Genomic DNA, 17,351 nt, shown 5'->3' on the forward strand with positions numbered 1-17,351 from the left:
TGGCGGCACCAGTCTAGTCTGTACCCTGATTCATCAAGGGAAATAAAAAGTGCAGCATAAAAGTGAAGTGGGTGAGGGGGCTGGGGAGACTGGACCTCAGTGATGACCTTGGGACAAGAGCCGCTCTTGGCTCCCCAACCCTCCACTCTGCTGCGGGGGGCCACATTCGTTTTGCTTACATTCCCTTATGGCCAACCCCAGCCCCGCTTTGTTCTTCTGCATCAGTAAGGGAAAAACAAAGGGTGTGCTGATGACACAGGTGACACAGGGAGGAGCAGGACAGGGAGGGGACTCTCAACAGACCTCAAGCCCCAGCTCTCCCTATGTTAAAAGAAGGATCCACTGAGCCCCTTGAAGGGGAGAGTTCCAAGGACCATGAGGCCCGTTGCCAGCCAGGGCAGGAGGTGACACACACTGCAGCGAGACTCTGGCTCTGTTTCAGGGGTGGCCTTGTATTTTCTTCCCCACCTTTTTCCTCAGAATTTTCCAACTATGTTCAACGTGGGGTGTTTGATTTAACTGAAAATGTACGATTCCTGCCTGGGCTTCTTAAACAGGGGTCCCTGTATTTCTCTAACCAGGGACCGTCTTCAGGGGCTCCTGAGCCCTGTAAGGTTGTGAGTCCCCCAAAGTCTAGTAGGAGGACCCAGGTGTGTTAACAAGTTTCATGAGGTGAGGCTGAGCAGGAACCACAGGCAAATGGACCACTGTGGGTACCTGCCTGCTTCCCATCACCAGGGGCGGGCCTGGGGGCGGGCAGTGCCACTCCTGCGCTGACCTGAGCTGGACTAGCGGCTTCAGCAGTTCCTTGGTGCTCTTCCTAATGCAATGGACTGATGGCACCAGGCTGCATTATCTGTAGCACACAGCCCCTGGAGCCCAAGGCCTCCCCTGCTCAGCTAGGAGAGTGGGGCCTCCCACTATTAAAAGTATTTCCCCGCACGATTAATACATGGGGAAAGTTAAATACCCAAATGCTCAGATGGTGCTTATTTAAAAGGGAAGCCTGGTGGAGACCCAGACTCTGGCTTCCCTCCAACCAATGCTGGCTTCTACACAATGTGAAGATAAAATTCTCTTAGACCTGAGTTAAAGTGGATAAGGCCACATGGTGGGACAGAGGGGACTGCAAGGACAGTGGGCTTCAATCCTGGATTAGTCACTGATTGCCTGGGAGATCTTGGCTTCATCATACTCCCGCTGGCCCTCAGAGAGCATGAGGCTGGGATCAGGGCCACATGGTCCTATAGGTCCTTTAGTGGACACCACTGCAGGCCACTGCTGCCTCAATCACACCCCATGGATGGCAGTCACCCTCCAGGCCCAAGAGCAGACCTGAGACAAGCTCTACCCTCAGCCCTGCCAGGGATGAAGGTGAAGCTCTCTGTTCTTTAAAAAGCACAGCAGAGGCCGGGCTCAGTGGCACACATCTGTAATCCCAGAGGTTCGGGAGGCTGAGACAGGAGGAGCATGAGTTCAAAGCCAGCCTCAGCCACAGTGAGGTGCTAAACAACTCAGTGAGACCCTGTCTCTAAATAAAATACAAAATAGGGCTGGGGATGTGGCTCAGAGGTTGAGTGCCCAGGTAACCCCCACCACAAAAGAAAGCCCAGCAGATTCTGGGTGGCAGCAGAGGCACCAGGTCCCTGTCCCACTCTAGGCAGCACCTGCTGTGCTGCCATCTTCACAAGGTCCTCAGTCTTGGGGTGGATAGAGGAGCTTGGAGAGCGCTGTGCTCTGAGTTGGAAGCCGCCTCTAAGCTCCAGCTAACAGGCATCAGGATGAGCGTGTGCTACCTGGATGCCCTCACTCTGTCCCCAACCCAAAGAGGTCAACTTTACTTTCACTGGGTAAAGATACTTTAACATAACAGAGGACATTAGCCCAGGAGCCAGAGCTGGCCTGGAGTTTTCCAAAGACAGATGTAGCCTTAAGGAAAAGGGCCCAAGGAATCTCTGGTTTCTGGAGGCAAAGATGGCAGTGCAGCGTATTAAGCACGTAGAGAGACTGCAGCCCTGGCCAGCAACACTGCTCAAGGATGTTCGCTGGCTTCTGGAAGAATACTTCAGACAGTCCCAGAAGCACTCATGCCACAGAAAAGAGGTACAGTTATTGCAAAATCAGAATGTGACGACCTCAGCCCTGAAAGTGGTGCTAGAAGTGATGAGGAGAGCTACAGAAGGAAGCTCCCGAGGTGGGGACGAAAGCAGGGGACTCAGCTTTTATTATGCAGCCCTAGTCTCTCCTCTGAACCTGGATTTGTGTGCCACAGGCTCAGCAGGCCTCGGGGCCTGAAGGGGAAGCGTGGCAGCCCGGGGCTGGGGATTACTCGGGGAGATCAATATTCCTCTCTGCCTGATGAAGGAGCCATCTGCATGGGATCTGCAAGCCTTCTACCTATCACTGGGCAAAGCCGAGCTGCTCTAGGGCGGAACCAGCATACTGTCCAGTCAGAAAGGAGAGGTGGAAACAGCCCCAGCTGCTCCACTGTTCCCCAGAACCTTGCTCACACCTGAGAACAAACTGTGTCTGAGAAGGGAGCCCACATGTATAAAGTGCTTAAAACAGAGTCTGGCACAAACCAGGGCCTCCATAAACGAGCCTTCATTTGGTCTGGGAATGCCAGTCCTGCCTTCCTCTGTACTCCAGTCAAGATGACGCTGCTGCCTGGAAGGGAGGCCCAGACTCCCCAGGTCCCTGAGGGTAGACTGGTGGCAGACTGCCTCCAGTCATGGCATGTAAGGCCCCAAGGACCTGGATCCCAGCCTTGTCTCCCATCTCTCGCACCTGACATCCTGGCTGTGGCAGCTCCCTCAGCGCGGTCTGTCCCTGCAGCTGAGCTCAGGCCGTCCCTCTGTCTGGAACGCTCTTATCCAGTTAAGCCCTTACCTTCTCAGGGCTCGGCTCAGGGTGCTTCCCTAGCCTGTTCCATCCCCTGAGCTGGGGAAACCCTGGCCTGTACTTCTAGCACAACCCTCAGGATACCCTGGCCAGTTCCTGGTCAGTCCCGAGACCAGACTTCCCCACCCCAACACTGCCCATCTGCCACGTTTCTGTCTTCTCAGGCTCAGCTCAGAGTTTGGAGAGCACCTTTGGGGAGTGGCTCTGTACTGGGTCCCAATTACCCAGGAGAACTCTGATGAGGAGAAGAGGTATTTTTTATTTTTAGCCAGTAAGGGTTCAGGAAGGGGAGCAAGGGCATGGGAGGAGAAGAGGGTATGGGAGAAGAGGGCACAGAGTACTGCCGGGCAGGAGGGCCTGCGGTGGAGCTCTCCAGGGTCCTGACCGCCTTCCACTTCTGCTCAAGGCCTTGCGCAGGGCTGAGGGGGGATACGCATGAAGGGTCCTTGACATTTCTCAGGATTAAGGAATTAAGACTTTTCATTTAGATGAAAAGAAAAAAGTTCGACGCTTTCCAGATGGTAAAATGCCAGAATGTCTCTGGCTGCCAGGAAAGTCCTGGCCCAGAGACACCTGCATTGTTCCGCGCACGCTCGGCACAGGGCACTATTTCTCCAGGAATGCCTTGCAGTGAGAGAAACAGCCAAAGACTTCTAGACTCCTGAGAATATCCAGACAGCACCACCTACTTCCCACCAGATCTTAGGCAATGGCAGGAGGAAGAACAAAGACTGCACGTGCCTCCCCTGCCCTGCTTCGCCAGCAGAACAAGCCTTCAGGGCAGGATACATCCATCTCAGGTGTCTCTGGGGATCACTGGAGGGGCCCAAGCCCTCTCAGCACATTAGACACTGACCCAGGTGTGTGTGGCTGAAATTCCAGGATCTTACTCCCTCTTTAGCTGCCTGTGTCCAGGGGAAGAGAAACTAGGAGCGGAGCAAAGGAAAGATGGCTTTGGTGGGATCAAGTGGCTTTGTTAGGGCAGGTCAGTGTTTGGTCCGGTTTATGTAAACACCCGACTTAAAATGGGCCATGTGCATAGATGGCTGCAGATTTTGAGTTCCAGTAATCCCTGCTCCTGTGGCAATGCTGACAGCAGCAGCCACCATGTTACTGAGCACCTGCTATGGGCAACCCAGTACCAAGCACTTCGCCAGCACTATCACAGTAAATCCTCACGACATGTACCCCAAAAGTGGGTATGACAATTTCTCCCTTTTTATGGAGGAAGCACCTGAAGCTGGGAGAGGCTGAATGGTTCATGACAGAACTGGATGCAAATCTAGAGTCCATTCTCTGAGCCGTGGTGTCCACTGCGAAGAGATGGGCAGAGGTGGCAGCAAAGACACAAGGAGAAGCAGTAGAGGAGGTGAGAAGCCTGTGGGCAAAATACCAGACAAAGGGGATGGAGGGGATGGGGAACTTCTGCAGGAGAGGAGGGCCACTGGCTACAGGCAGTTCTGAGAAGCTGAGCAGGACAGGGACTATGCTGTTAGGTCACCTTGTAAGCCCTAGAGAAACAGCCAGCTCAGCCTCACACCAAGGGTAAGCGGTGGAGCCAGGACCTGGTCACCTGTAGATGGCTCCTGGCCACTGTGCTATAAGATCTCTCTCAGGGACAATCTCCATGTGGAGCACACAGGAAAGTCAGGCTTGGAATAGGATCAGCTCAGCTGGGCAGCCTGTGCTCAGGGTTCCAGACTGCCCGGCTGAAGGATGGAGGCTGGCCGGAGTAGGGGTCTTCTCAGACGAAGCTGTCAGTCCAGCTGGTGTCCTGTGCATCCTGTGTAGTCCCGCGGGAGGAAGCCACCGAACTGACAGGTGACTACCCTGTGATCCCTCTGATGGCAAGAAGCACAGGCCATATCTAGGGCAACTCAGGGTCCCTGAGAACATCAGCAGGCCAGGCCAGGATTGCCTGGTTCCCTTTCTACTACCACGCAGTAGAGACTGTAGGTACCTCAGCCATGGTCACACTCAGCAGTGGCCGAGGGAGCCTTGGAGGGAAAGTTCTGGGGGATCCCAAGAGGGAAACAAATGATCAAGTGTGACCTGGGTGTTTACGTAAACCAGACCCTTCAGAGAGAAGGTGGTGGCACAGGCTTTCTAGCAGGTAGGTGCCTGAGGGCCCCTCCTTGCTGCCCTTGGCTCCCAGGTGCCCGGACTGAGGCATCTACTTATCTGGCCTGGTCAGTGCAGGCCAGCTGTCATCAGCTGCAGAAAGGGTGGCCCTCGGGGATGACCCTGGGACCACCCGACCTCTCCTTCCCTGAAACTGGTCAACATCCAACTACTGGTGCACGCCTTTTCCTGCATGTCACTCGTCAGAGTCCACAGACGGGAATCCACTGCCTACATTAAGCTGCCCCCTTGCCCTCCCATCTGTGAAATTTGTCCCCTAGCTCTGTCAGAGACACACTCATGAGGCAGCAACAGAATGCACAGACGCAAAATGAAAATGACCCCTTGTTCCATCTTTAAAACATCAGCTCTCTTCACTGGAAGACGCTGATCACAGCACTCAAGAGACACAGGCACGGGACAGTCAGAGGCACACAACCAGGCAAGAGCAGACACCCTCTGCCGACTTCTGGGTGGTCGCCGGCAGTGGGCACTCTAGGTGTGGGAGTCTCCTACACAGGGTCCTGGGAAGATGCAGACCAATATGACCTGAGGTCTTGGGACTTTCAGCTCTGGACTCTCTCAGGTCTTTCACAAGTTTCCTGAGCATCTGGGTGGTGTGAGGTGCTAGAGCACATGTGCTCAGGTAACATGGGTTACCCGGCCCAGCTGGTGAGGGCTCCATTCTCCAGGAAGGCTCCTGTGCTTCAGGACTTCAATTAGCTTAGGTTGCAGGGGCAGATCCTCAACACACCCAAAATAATACTAGGGATTCCACTAACATTTCAGAGAACTGGGTCTTAGAGAGCTCACTCAGTTCCTTCTATCGAAAAGCACCCAGTGACCGCTCAGTAAACATCCTGGATAAAGCCTGTCCCCAGACAGGGCCTGGTCTTTCACAGGGCCCGCATGAACTGGGGATCATCATGCTAAGTGAAATAAGCCACCCCAAAACCAAAGGCCAAATGTTCTCTCTGAAATACGAATGGATTAGATGAAGGGGAATGGTGGGAAGGTGGGGAGATGGGAATGGGAAAGACAGTAAAATGAATCAGACATCACTTTCCTGTATTCACACATGCACACAGGACAGGAAAAGTGTAGCTCCACACCCTGTGCAACCACAGAACAGGAAGTTATGCTCCTGTATGAGTGTATGTCAAAACACACGCCACTGTAGTGTGTAAATGAAAACAACAAAGAAAAAAATGGACGCGTGAACAAACACAGGGGTGAAGGAGTGGCAGCACCCTGCTGGACAGTCCACCTGTCCACAGCCAGTCCTGACAGAGCAGGCCCAAGAAGGCTACTCTCCCCTCTGTTGTGGGCAGAATGACTGTGGCGCAAGTGCTGGAGCTCTGTGGCCATAGCTGCTCTGCCCTTTACCTGAGCGGCTCTGACCCTCTCCCAGCCCCTCCGCCTGCCGCCAAGATTAACTCAGTGAGAAGCTGCAGGCTGGCTCCGCTCCTGAGTTGCTGGAGGGAGGTGCACACTGTTGTGAAATGAGGGGGTTAAAGATCAAAACAGTGCCTGCCCCTGCAGAGTTTAAATGTCAGAAAAATACTAACACGCTTGAAACCTTTCCCGGCCTTTGTGATTCTGCCCTTTCAGAGGGTCCCCTTATTTCCAAGTCCCATTCTCTGAAATCTACTCTGCTGGAGACTTGCTGGCTATGAAAAGCTGCTTCGCCCCAGGATGAAGCGCAAGAAGCCTCTGGGGGAGCGCAGCGAATGGCAGGCACCTGTCAGCAGCCGCAGCCCCACAGCAAGCCGTCTCCGGCCTGCGGCCACTTCCTCACTCAGGTACGGGATCTAACGAGCACGACAGAAAGGGCTTGCTGACAGTCAACGTCTGCAGACAAAAGGAGGCCAAAGTCTGCTTCCCATGGTGGAATTTGCTATAGAACCTCAGGTCTGCAGCTTTAACTAGGGAGCAGGCATGGGCCCCGGGAGAATCCGACAGGGGTGTGCTTCTATTGTCTAGCCTCTGATGCCATTTTTCAGAAGTGAAAAGTTTTGGCTCTGCAAGGTAGTCCCCTCCACCGCCCCTCCTGGATCACAGGGAGGAGACGACCTCTGAGGGCTTCCTGCCTTCCTAGCAGGCTCTAGTGGCCATGCTGCTACTGTCCAGCAGGAACATTTCCCCTCCAGTAAATATAGCCATGTGATGACTGCCCGAGAGGCACAGCCTTGGGGCTCTACCCCAGGCCAGCTGTGTGGGGAGGGTGGTGGGGAAAGAGTCCCCCTCTCAGAAGAGGGCACAGCTGTGCATCTACCACTGTCAGGACATTTTGGCACCGTCTTCTGCCTGAGACACCCCCTTACTGAAGACCCAGAGCCTCCTGCGCACGTCACACCACCTCCTGATGCATGGATCCAGACGATGCTGGTAACAAGGCCTACCCTGGCCAGTCTACATGGCTGGGCACAAGCAGGCCAGTTAGGGGCGAAAGGGAACGTTTACCTCCATGCTCCTGAACAAGGTCTTTCAGGAAAATGCTATAAGCAGCATCAATCAGTACACCCCAGATTTAAGTGGGTGGACAGGAAGAAAATAGAATTCTGAGAAATAGCTGGTCCTAAAAAGCAAAGTTTAGAACACTGCTGCCTGATCCTTCTATTTTGGCATTTTGAGTTTGAGATGCTAATCATCACCCACAGGCTGCTCAGGCCTCAGAGTCTGCAGCTGACGAAACAGCCCCAGCTCTGTTTAGTGCCAGGCCTGGCTGGGGCACAGGAAGTGCCACCATCTGACTGGGCTGACCTCACCTTGGCTGAGGTGAACACAGTGAAACCAGCATAGTGCACCCCAGCTCCCAGGAAGGGACCCTGACTGCCTGTTCTGCATGATCACTCCACCACTACCTTCTGCAAGCAAGGAGCGTGAACTTTCCGACAAGGTGCCAAACTGCTCATGTGGTTGGAAGCTTTTTTGAGAAGGGATTTAATCTAATTCTGTGCTATATTATTTTCTAATACATTGCTTCATCTGGCAGCGATCAGGCAATGCTCTGATAGTAAGAGATGAGGATTCTTCCATCTACTAATTCCCTTTTATCTTTTTGGTACCAGGGATTGAACCCCGGGGTGCTTAACCACTGAGCCACATCCCCAGCCTTTTTCATTTATTTGTTTTGAGACAGGGTCTTTCTAAGTTGCTTAGGAACTTGCTAAGTCACTGAGGCTGGCCTTGAACTTGCCATCCCATCAGCCTCCCAGGTTGCTGAGATCACAGATGTGCATTGCCATGCCCAGCTCCATCTATTAATTCTTACCGGCCGGAAGGAAAAAAAAGACTTCAGTGTTATCCGCCTTTAGTTATAACCAGATGGCACTGTCACCTGCCCCGAGTTGTGATTCTTTAATCTAGTACAGGTCATATTGGAGGTCAAGTCCATTTAGTTAAACACAGGGGAAGGCAGAGATGACAGAGGAATCTCGGGAGACTCTGTGCCCTCCCCAGCTGATACACAGTCCCCAACCATACTGCTTCAAACATAGCATCAACTACAGGGAAGGAACTGCGGGTGCTCTTAACCCTCTCTAACTAGACTGATATTAATCCTAAACACTGCTTCTGTGTGTTTGTAGTTTTTAAAAAATGCAAAGAACCCCCGGCAGGTCATTTTCAGGAGAGACAGGATACAGATGGATAAAGATGCAGCATTGTCTCTTTAAATCTATGCATCACCAAATCTACATTGCACACACTTCCCAATTTCCTAATAAACTTTCTGCCTATATTAAAAAACACTTAATTTTACCAGAAATTGTGTGGGAGGGATAGATATGCAAAGGCCAGAACTGCAAAGCCCCCACTGCCATAAAGGGCTTTGGAATGGAAATAGGACCAATGTTAAAGTCCAGGGTCTGGGCTGCAGGGCTCCTGCCTGGTGAAGGACAGGGCTTTTGTGGAGCTGGGGGAAGGTAACTCACTGCCACCTCACAGAGGACACAAAGGTAAGAACCAGGTTAAAGGAAAAAGCAGCGGTTGTAAATGTCCCTCACCATTCCAGCAAAACAAGATGCCAACGATGAGCTGCATTCTCTCTCTAGAATGCTTTCAGCCAAGAGCCAGGGGCAAAGCCTGGTGAGCCAGCACAGAAAGCTAGCACTTAAGGCCGAGATGTTCTGCACGATGTCCAAGTGACCACTCTAGGTGTGGCGACTCAGATAAGGATGCCAAGATCACAAATGCTATCCTGGCACTAAAGCCTAGGCATGAGCTCCCTGCAGGGCAAGGCAGTGGCTTTCTCAGTGACTCTCTCTCAACTTGGGAGCACTGTATTTGTAAGGAGGTGTAAATGACACCAACGGGGGCCCAGCCCCCTCCTCTGCTCGCTGTTGCTAACATCTTCCACTGTGAAGGGACCAGCATTGGACACTCACTAGTAACCCACTCCAGCCCGCGCACCTGCTGTTGACAGGTCTAATCAAGAACGTCTCGTGGCACTGAGTTGTGGTAAGTTCCTGAATTCTGGCTGCTCACACTTATAGGCTCCCTAAAGGTGTGCTTTCCAGCCCCAGGCTGCTTCTCCACTCCTGGCTCAGGTCTTCTGCCCCTTATCATGGCAAATGAGTCAGGGGGGTCAAGGTGAGCTGCCATGAAGGAAGCACCACAGAGAGCCCTCCCTGCTCTCTGCTCCCTGCGCGTGGAGGTTCTCTGGGAAGATGAAATGTCGAGCTGGGTACTGGGGTTTCTCTAGTCCCTCTTTGTTGTGGATAACATTCACTTACACCTTCCACGAGGAAGCCCAATGCCTGACCAAGCTACTAGCACAGTGTGAAATGGGGGTGAAGCCTCCCCCAGCCCACCCCCAGGCACCTGGAACTCTTTGAGAAATGAGTTGCAAAATGGAGTTGACCTTGGAGTAACTCAAAAGCCCCTGATTTTTAAAGTATGTATGTGTATGTATGTATATGTATGTATATATATATATATATATATATGTGTGTGTGTATGTGTGTGTGTGTATATATATATATATATATATATTTATATTAGTTATAGGTGGACATAATACCTTTGTTTTATTTTTATGTGGTCCTGAGGATCAAACAGTGCCTCATGCATGCCAGGTGAGCACTCTACCACTGAGCCCCAGCCCTGGTCCCGAAAGCCCCTGATTTTTAAGGTGTAAGTTACATATAATAAAACCTACCCACAGCAGGTGTGCAGTTCTGAGTTCTGACACATGCACACCTGTGTCATCTTGACCATGGCTGTAAAAGAGCACTTCCACTGCCCCAGCACCTTCCCTCGTACCCTTCTGGGGATTTCCATCCTAAGGTCTTGTTTCCTTGGCATGCCATGTAGATGGAAGTGCGCGGTGAGCAGTTTTTGACGGGCTCTTTAAACTTCTTCCACAGCCTCTGGTTGGAGACCAATGCTTACTCCCCATGCCCTCGTGTTTTGCTAACACATCCTGAAGGAGAAGTAGAAAGTAAGACTTACCTTCTGGAATACTTGATAGTTGGATTTCGACCATATATCCAGCTGGGGAAAGAAAAAAAATCATTAGCAATAATTTCAGAATTCTAGCCTTTAACTACTGTTACCCTTACTAAACTTGAAAAAGTAAAACATTCAGATTACAGAATAGGATCTGGGGTTGAAGATCTTAAATGTTCTGCTTAAATTTCCTCTCTATCAATCTGTAGGTGATTTCAGAAAAACAAATGAAGGGATGAATACAGGGAAGGCAAATGGAGGAACACAGGCAATCAAGCACTTGCTCAAACCCTGACTCCCACTGCGGTTCTTGCATCTCAATGTGCCTCAGGATCTTGGCACCTGTTGAGCTCGTTGCTGGACTCTTTTCCACAAGCTCTCCCATGGCTTCTCCTATAAGTCCTGCAGCTCTGTCACCTTATCAGAGAGGCATTTATCAGTTACCTATCAAAATATCATTCCCAGTATCTGCCATCTTGATTGTCTACACCCTTTCAAAAATTTAAATGTATAGCACTTGAAACTGCCCGAGGTGCTATCATTTCTTTGTATATTTACTATCTGATTTGCTCAGAGAAATATAAGCTCAGCGATGGCAGGAGGCCTTTCTTCCTCCCCATATCCGAAGCACACTGAGGGTGTCAGTAGGTCTTTGCTGGGTGGAGGAAAACTAGCAGGATCCAGCTACCGAGCACCTGACCCACGGCAGGCCCCCACCAGGCCCTCCACATGGGTTCATTTAATCCCCAGAATGAGCGGATGTGGCCGATTCCATTAGCAGCCTCACTCTCCAGGTGAGGAGTCAGGGTCCAGAGCTGTCCAACAGCCAGGGTTACCTGGACAGGCTTCCTACAGAGAGCCTCACCTGGTGGTGTTTAAACCTGGTTGGGGTCAGAAGCCCCTAGGTAGGATTTAAAAATAGGTGCAGATTCCTTGCTCCCTCCCCTGGAGTCCTCTCCTTTTGTTATCTTGTCTTTTCAGCGGTGTTCCAGGTAAACTTTGATGTTGATGGGCTGGGAACTCGATGTGGTCTACCCTAGTCAAACACAGTTTGCATAATGAAGCAGACCTGTCTGTGCCTTCGCCCTATTTCAAGAGCAGTAAAGTATTGCAAACCCCAAATCACCCCAGTACAGAGCTGGAGACAGCCCAAGGATCACGATTAAAGGAGAAGTCCTCAGCGAGTCCCAGAAGTGCTGGACAGTTGGCTTTAATATCCGAGGTCAAGAGCTGAGCAAATTGAAATGCCGGAGGATGGGTCTCTTGGAACCTGCCTTTGGGGTTGGCCAGTGGTCACGCAGGAGTCCGAGATGGGGCTGTTTGGGCCTGAATGTCACGCTGTTGATTTGGAGCCACCAGGAGAATGAGAAGCAAGTCACAGGGGAGACTCCTCTAAGAGGACAGGAAGTGGAATGGCTGCATTTGACCTGGCTTCTATTTTGAGGAAATACACCAGCACTTGGCTTTCTAAAAAAAGTCCTTGAAAATTAAAAGTTGGGCTGTGACCAGGCACTCATCCAATTCTCCAGAGTTTTCCTGCTCACATTTGGTCTCCTGTCACCCTCACTGTGGTGAACACTCTGCAGGAGAGAAGGCTAAGACGGTTCCCAGCTCTGCAGGCCCCTGCTGGGGTGGAGGAGGTCAGCTGGCCAACCCCAGCGCCCTTGCAGAAGAGCCTGATGGCACGTTCCTGCCCTCCACTTGGAAACACACTGCAATCCCTCCTCAAGCAGGTCCCTGGGCTGCACCATGTCCCTCCTGGTCTCCACAAGAGCCCCCGGTCCACTCCCTCCCTCCACTCCTGCTAAATCGCTTCCTAGAAAGGCCACGTGGCCAGTCTGCAGTCATAGCCAGCCTTGCCCTCAACTAATGGATGAGGAAGAGTCTAAAAAACTCCAGGCGCTAGAGTTTTAATTTGTAGGGGAAAAGTGACAAAGATAACTCTGAAGGAAACCTCAAAAGAAATATGTAAAATTAATTCCCCACATTATCAATTCTTTTATAGTATACCATTGGGCAGCTGGTCACAGAGGGGATACAAAGCCAGGTTCCTGCTACTTTCTCAGTATAGCAGTTTGGCTTAAGGTTTAACAAATGCGGCACTTAAAGATTCTTCAGAACTGCAGGGTGAATATGAATGGCTTTTTGCATCTTTTAGTTCTACCCAAATCACTGCCAAGATGACAGGGAGATGCCAAAGATGCACTTGGGACTAACTAGTTCTCCTTACAGCTCGAGCCCAAAGCTGCTGCTTCTGAAGCCCTCTGCCATTCACCCTTCCTGCCTCGTCATGCCCCGCGGAAGCAGAAGACAAACGCAGAGCCAGAAGAGGAATCTGCACAAGCTAAAAAGTATCAGTGTTTGCTTAAACAGAAAATTGTCTTAAAACACCTTCAGTATCTTCAAAATGTTTTAATGAAAACATTATCTATGAAGAAATATGCAAAGGTTTAATTAGGAGCCGGGCTCTGCAGCTCATTGTGGATTCTCAGAACACTCCTAGCTTATTCAAAGCGAGGGTGCTGCTCTTTTTCAAAGGAGGTTTAAATATATTATTCAGGACCCTAGGGACAGCTCTACCATCTGGGAGCCAGGGGCCTTGGACAATGTGGTCCCTTCACCTGGTGCACACAGCTGAGAGGGCTGGATAACAATGGGCTCCCTCTTTTGCAGGACCACACGGCAGGTGGTCTGTACTTGATTTTCTGCTAGATTTATGCCAAAGAAAGCCATTTAAATGAGTGTGCTGGAGTCAATGCCACCTCTCCTCAGGGCCAGGAAGATCTCAGAAATTCATCCAGGGAGCTACGCCATAGCTGCGTGAATATTTATTAGCTCCAGCTTACCCACTGCAAGGGCGGGTATGGCTACCCGTTTTTTGGCTGGCTGCAATATTCAGAAAAGGAGCATTGTGAGGCTGCACGCCTCCAGCCTGATGAACTAAAAATGACTCTGAACCATGGTGTCAGGGTAAGAAGGTGAGCTCCCTGGGTTTGCTGGCAAGCATTTGAAAGACCTTGTGGTGACCGCTGGCCAAGTCTGCAGTCCTGTGAGCAGCATCCTGGCCTCTGGGGATGGGAAGACGTGCCTTAGGGTGGGAATAGGGTCTATTTTCACCTCCCCCAAGGATGACCAAAAACTTCAGCACAGACACATCTGCTCTCAGGACAAATGCCGAGGTGTCCTAAGGCCTCTCTATACAGGGGCAACTAGTGAAAACAGTGACCAAAAAGAATAATCAGCAGGACCTGCCATCACTGGCAGTTCACTTTAACTTCCATGATAACCACTGTCTCCTCTGTCACAACCGGCGAGCGCAGGCATGGCTGGCTGAGGAGTCTTATGGCCTGTACTTTACCTGTCCTCCCAGCACGAGGTTGATAAGATCATTTGCAACTCACAGCCGAGGAAACTGAGGCCCCGAGAGGTTAAGCAAGTTGTCCAATGCCACCTAGCTGCTGTCTGGAGGAGTCTGGAAGCAGGCGAGTCCAGAGGCCCCTTTCCCTGGGGGCGGAGGCTGCCCTTAAGCTTGACTTCAGATGGGCCACCAACTCGGAAGCCCCCACGCTGATGCCTGCACAGCTCTTCTGGGGGCACTCTCCTGCAGAGTTCAACACTGCAAATCTGCTTCGAGGCCTGCTGCCATGGTAATCATCGCCACTAAAATTCATTTAGCAGTATCTGAAATTCTGGCAGCTTCTCAGAAAGTTATCAATTCTTTATTTCATTTTGAAAAGCAATGCATACAATGAATTTTAGATGATCTAAAATGGACATTTCAAAACAGAACTTATGAGCCACAGGGGTTTCAACTTTTAAAGCCTTTATTTAGGAGCTCTGTCTTGCAAGGTCAACAGGTTGACCAGACGCGTCAGTTTGGGTGAATGTGACACCTGAGTGACAGGGATAGATTTCTCCATGGCTTCTCAAGTTTTCAAAACCGTGCAAACTTCACGTGCTCATCCCCTTAAGCCTGCCCGCCCTCCCTGGAGAAGGAAGAGGAAGTCTGGGGAGGAACGCGGTGTTGCAGGTCTATTATTCTTCAGCTTTTCACTTTCAATCAGGACACGCATTTGTTACTAAAAAAACTGCTGAAAGCACAATTTCAGGGCCCCCTCTGCATGGGAATTAAACCGGATTCCCCTCTCCTGGCTTTCACCCTTCTCCCTAGAAGTAACAAGAGGCCATTTTTCTGAAGGTCGTCTGAACAATTTCAAAGGCTATAACAAATCAAAATGTTCCCTGCATCTAATATCAAACGGGGCTGATGCCAACACTTATTAGAGAAATCAGATTCCAGCTTCCCCAACCCCCTCCACCCAAACACACACACACACCCAACTTTGAAGTGAAAGAATGCGGGATCAGAAATTACCCTGGAGACAGCTCTGGCTGTCTTTGAAGGTTTCCTTTGATACCACCATTTCTTTTCCTCTCTTAGGCTTGCAGGCTAAAAGCTGCCTTTTTTTTTTATTGATATGGGGGTAATTAATGAAGCTATAGCATTAACATAACCTAAATCCCCTAATAAGACAAATCCAACTGAGACACTTAAATTTTTTTACTGAAGACTGATGGCTTAGGATCGGGACAATGGCCAGGTGTTGCTCTAGAGCCTGCCTTTTGACATGCTGAGTCACGGCCACGGCTCTGACTCCCTGATGGCAGTGAAGAGCGGTGGGCGAGTTGGAGCAGCATTTGTGTTTTCTATTAGAGCCATCAGGCTACTGGTGTTCGGTATCAAAACACGCCATTACAGGTGAAGAGACAGGGTGTCAGGGTGGTGGCTGTTCTGCAGAGTGCAAAGCAGAGTCTTGCTGGGACAGGTTTTGCAGACGAAAAGCCCTGCTGGGTCTGTAACCTGGGGGTGGCGCGGAGCACTCCCACAGTAAGGGGGATAATGAAACCATTTAGAAAGCGCCAGCTGCATGGTGGGCAGGCATCGCAGAGGCAGAGGCGAGACCTCTGAGCTTCATCCAGAGCCCTAAGGCTGTTTCTGGGAGACTACAACAAAACACTGCCACCCCCCAGCCACTTCTGCACCAACTCAGCCAATGCAGGGCTGCACCTTTGCAATAACAAAACTCAAGTGATGATTTGTTCTTGTAGGCCACACCTTAGGCTCCAATGGTACCTTCCAAATGTTACATTGCATTTGAAATGTGCAAGACACTTCAACACGCAACTGCAAACTCCACGCAGGCTGCTTCCCCGTGCTTCCCACATGTGCTCAGGCTGCTGCTGTGTTCCAAGCACTGAGGATTACCTTAGGGACACAGCAGAGTCACAGGACAGGTCTATGCCCTTGGGAGCTCCAGCTCATTGCAAGTTTGAGACCTGGCTCTGTGAGGCTGTGGGCACAGGGATCCACCCCCCTATAGCCCATTCCTTCACCTGCGAGACGAGACAGCTGGGGAGCCTACAGTCAGGCAGGCAATGTCTGAACAGTCATGCCACCAGACAAGACATGCTACTGTCACTGGCATTTCTATTAGTTGCAAGAGGGACAGGTAAGCAAGCACACCATACTAATTAATTCTAGAACTGGCAAACAGGTGCTCAAGACTCTGATGTGACCCCTTTGTGCCGGGAGTGGAGGTGCACCCAGCTCTGCCAACTCTGCCACCTCTGGAGCCCATGAGCACAGGTCACCATAACAGGCCCCTAGGACAATGGGACAGATAAGACGACTGTGTTAGGCAAGTGTAAAGGGGAGAGAAGGGCCTCGTCAGGTGGACCACAGGGGCAGCCATCCCAGGGAAAGGCATGCTGGAGAGGGGCATGTCCTGGAGTCCTGGGCAGCCCGAAGCCGGGGAGTGAGATGGGATGGTGTAGAGAGCAGCAGAGGAGGCAGAGAAAGCCAAGTCACTAGTGCTTACCCTGAGGAGGAGATGGGGTTTAGTCTGCAAGTGGAGTTCTCAGAAGTGTGTTCTAAAAAATGCCAGTGTCACAATATGCTCTAAGAATAAAGGGTGGAGGAAGGAGCTCGGTGACCCAGTAAGATAGAAACATCTTGCGCACAGTGAGCTCCCTTCCAGACAAGGCACATAGCGCTCACGGCCCTGGGCTCTCTGCAGTCTGCAGCTCAGTGGGGGAGCACATGCTGAACACATGAAGCCCGGGGTTCCATCCCCAGCACCCCAAACAAAAAACAGGACCAACTTTCTCTAACCGGTATTTCTCAAGCTTGTTTGACAGTGGACTGCTCTGAGCCCAGCGCCCACTGCCATCCTACTTTCTTACTTTGGGGAGGGCTGTTCCAAGCAGCAGCGGAGGGTAAAAAGCAAGAGAGTCACCTGTGAGGATGTGTATTTTAAGGAGGCGGCCCCGAAAGCCAAGGGCAGGACAAACTGGGAGGGAAGGGAGACCAGAGATGGGACTCCTGGCAGGGAGAGCAGGTGTTCAGCTCAGAGATAATGAGCACTGAAGCAGAGCGCATGCATGGGCAAGGGAGAGCGCCAGTACCAGCTGACAGATCAGCCGTGGGGGATGAAGGAAGCAAAGTTCCAGCAGTCAGGAGGTGATGTGGTGACCAACATCAGAAGAGGAGGGAAGTGAGTGTAGGGAGATACGATGAGCCTGGGTCTGGCCTGGTGGGATCTGAGGGTCAGGGAGAGGAGGTCTGAACGAGTGATCCATGTTTGGACCACAGTGGCCGAGGGGAGGAGGCGGGAGACCCTGGGGAGCCCAAGGTCAAGGAGATGGGCGAGAAGAAGTATCTGCGGTGTGGGAAGAGGGCATCGGAGAAGTTTTAGAGGTGTGCATAAGAGAGGGCTGTCCAATGCTCATGCTTAAGTGCAGAATAAAAGGAACCCTAGCCATGGTCTACCCGGCACTGACCAAGCGGCAGAGGCTAAGTGCTGGTTGTATGTTGTTTT

General features: G+C 51.3%; 1 protein-coding gene across 1 annotated transcript in view; it reads right to left on the minus strand.

The window, feature by feature from the left end:
• Med27 (mediator complex subunit 27) overlaps positions 1-17,351 on the minus strand; it is a 188,326-nt gene that overhangs the window by 8,971 nt on the left and 162,004 nt on the right. Inside the window, exon 6 of the mRNA XM_026395548.2 lies at positions 10,477-10,518. Coding sequence (XP_026251333.1) covers positions 10,477-10,518 — 42 coding nt within the window. The remainder of the gene's footprint in view (positions 1-10,476; positions 10,519-17,351) is intronic.

The sequence above is a fragment of the Urocitellus parryii genome, chromosome 4 (genome assembly GCF_045843805.1).
Source record: "Urocitellus parryii isolate mUroPar1 chromosome 4, mUroPar1.hap1, whole genome shotgun sequence".
NCBI classification, from domain to species: Eukaryota; Metazoa; Chordata; class Mammalia; order Rodentia; family Sciuridae; genus Urocitellus; species Urocitellus parryii.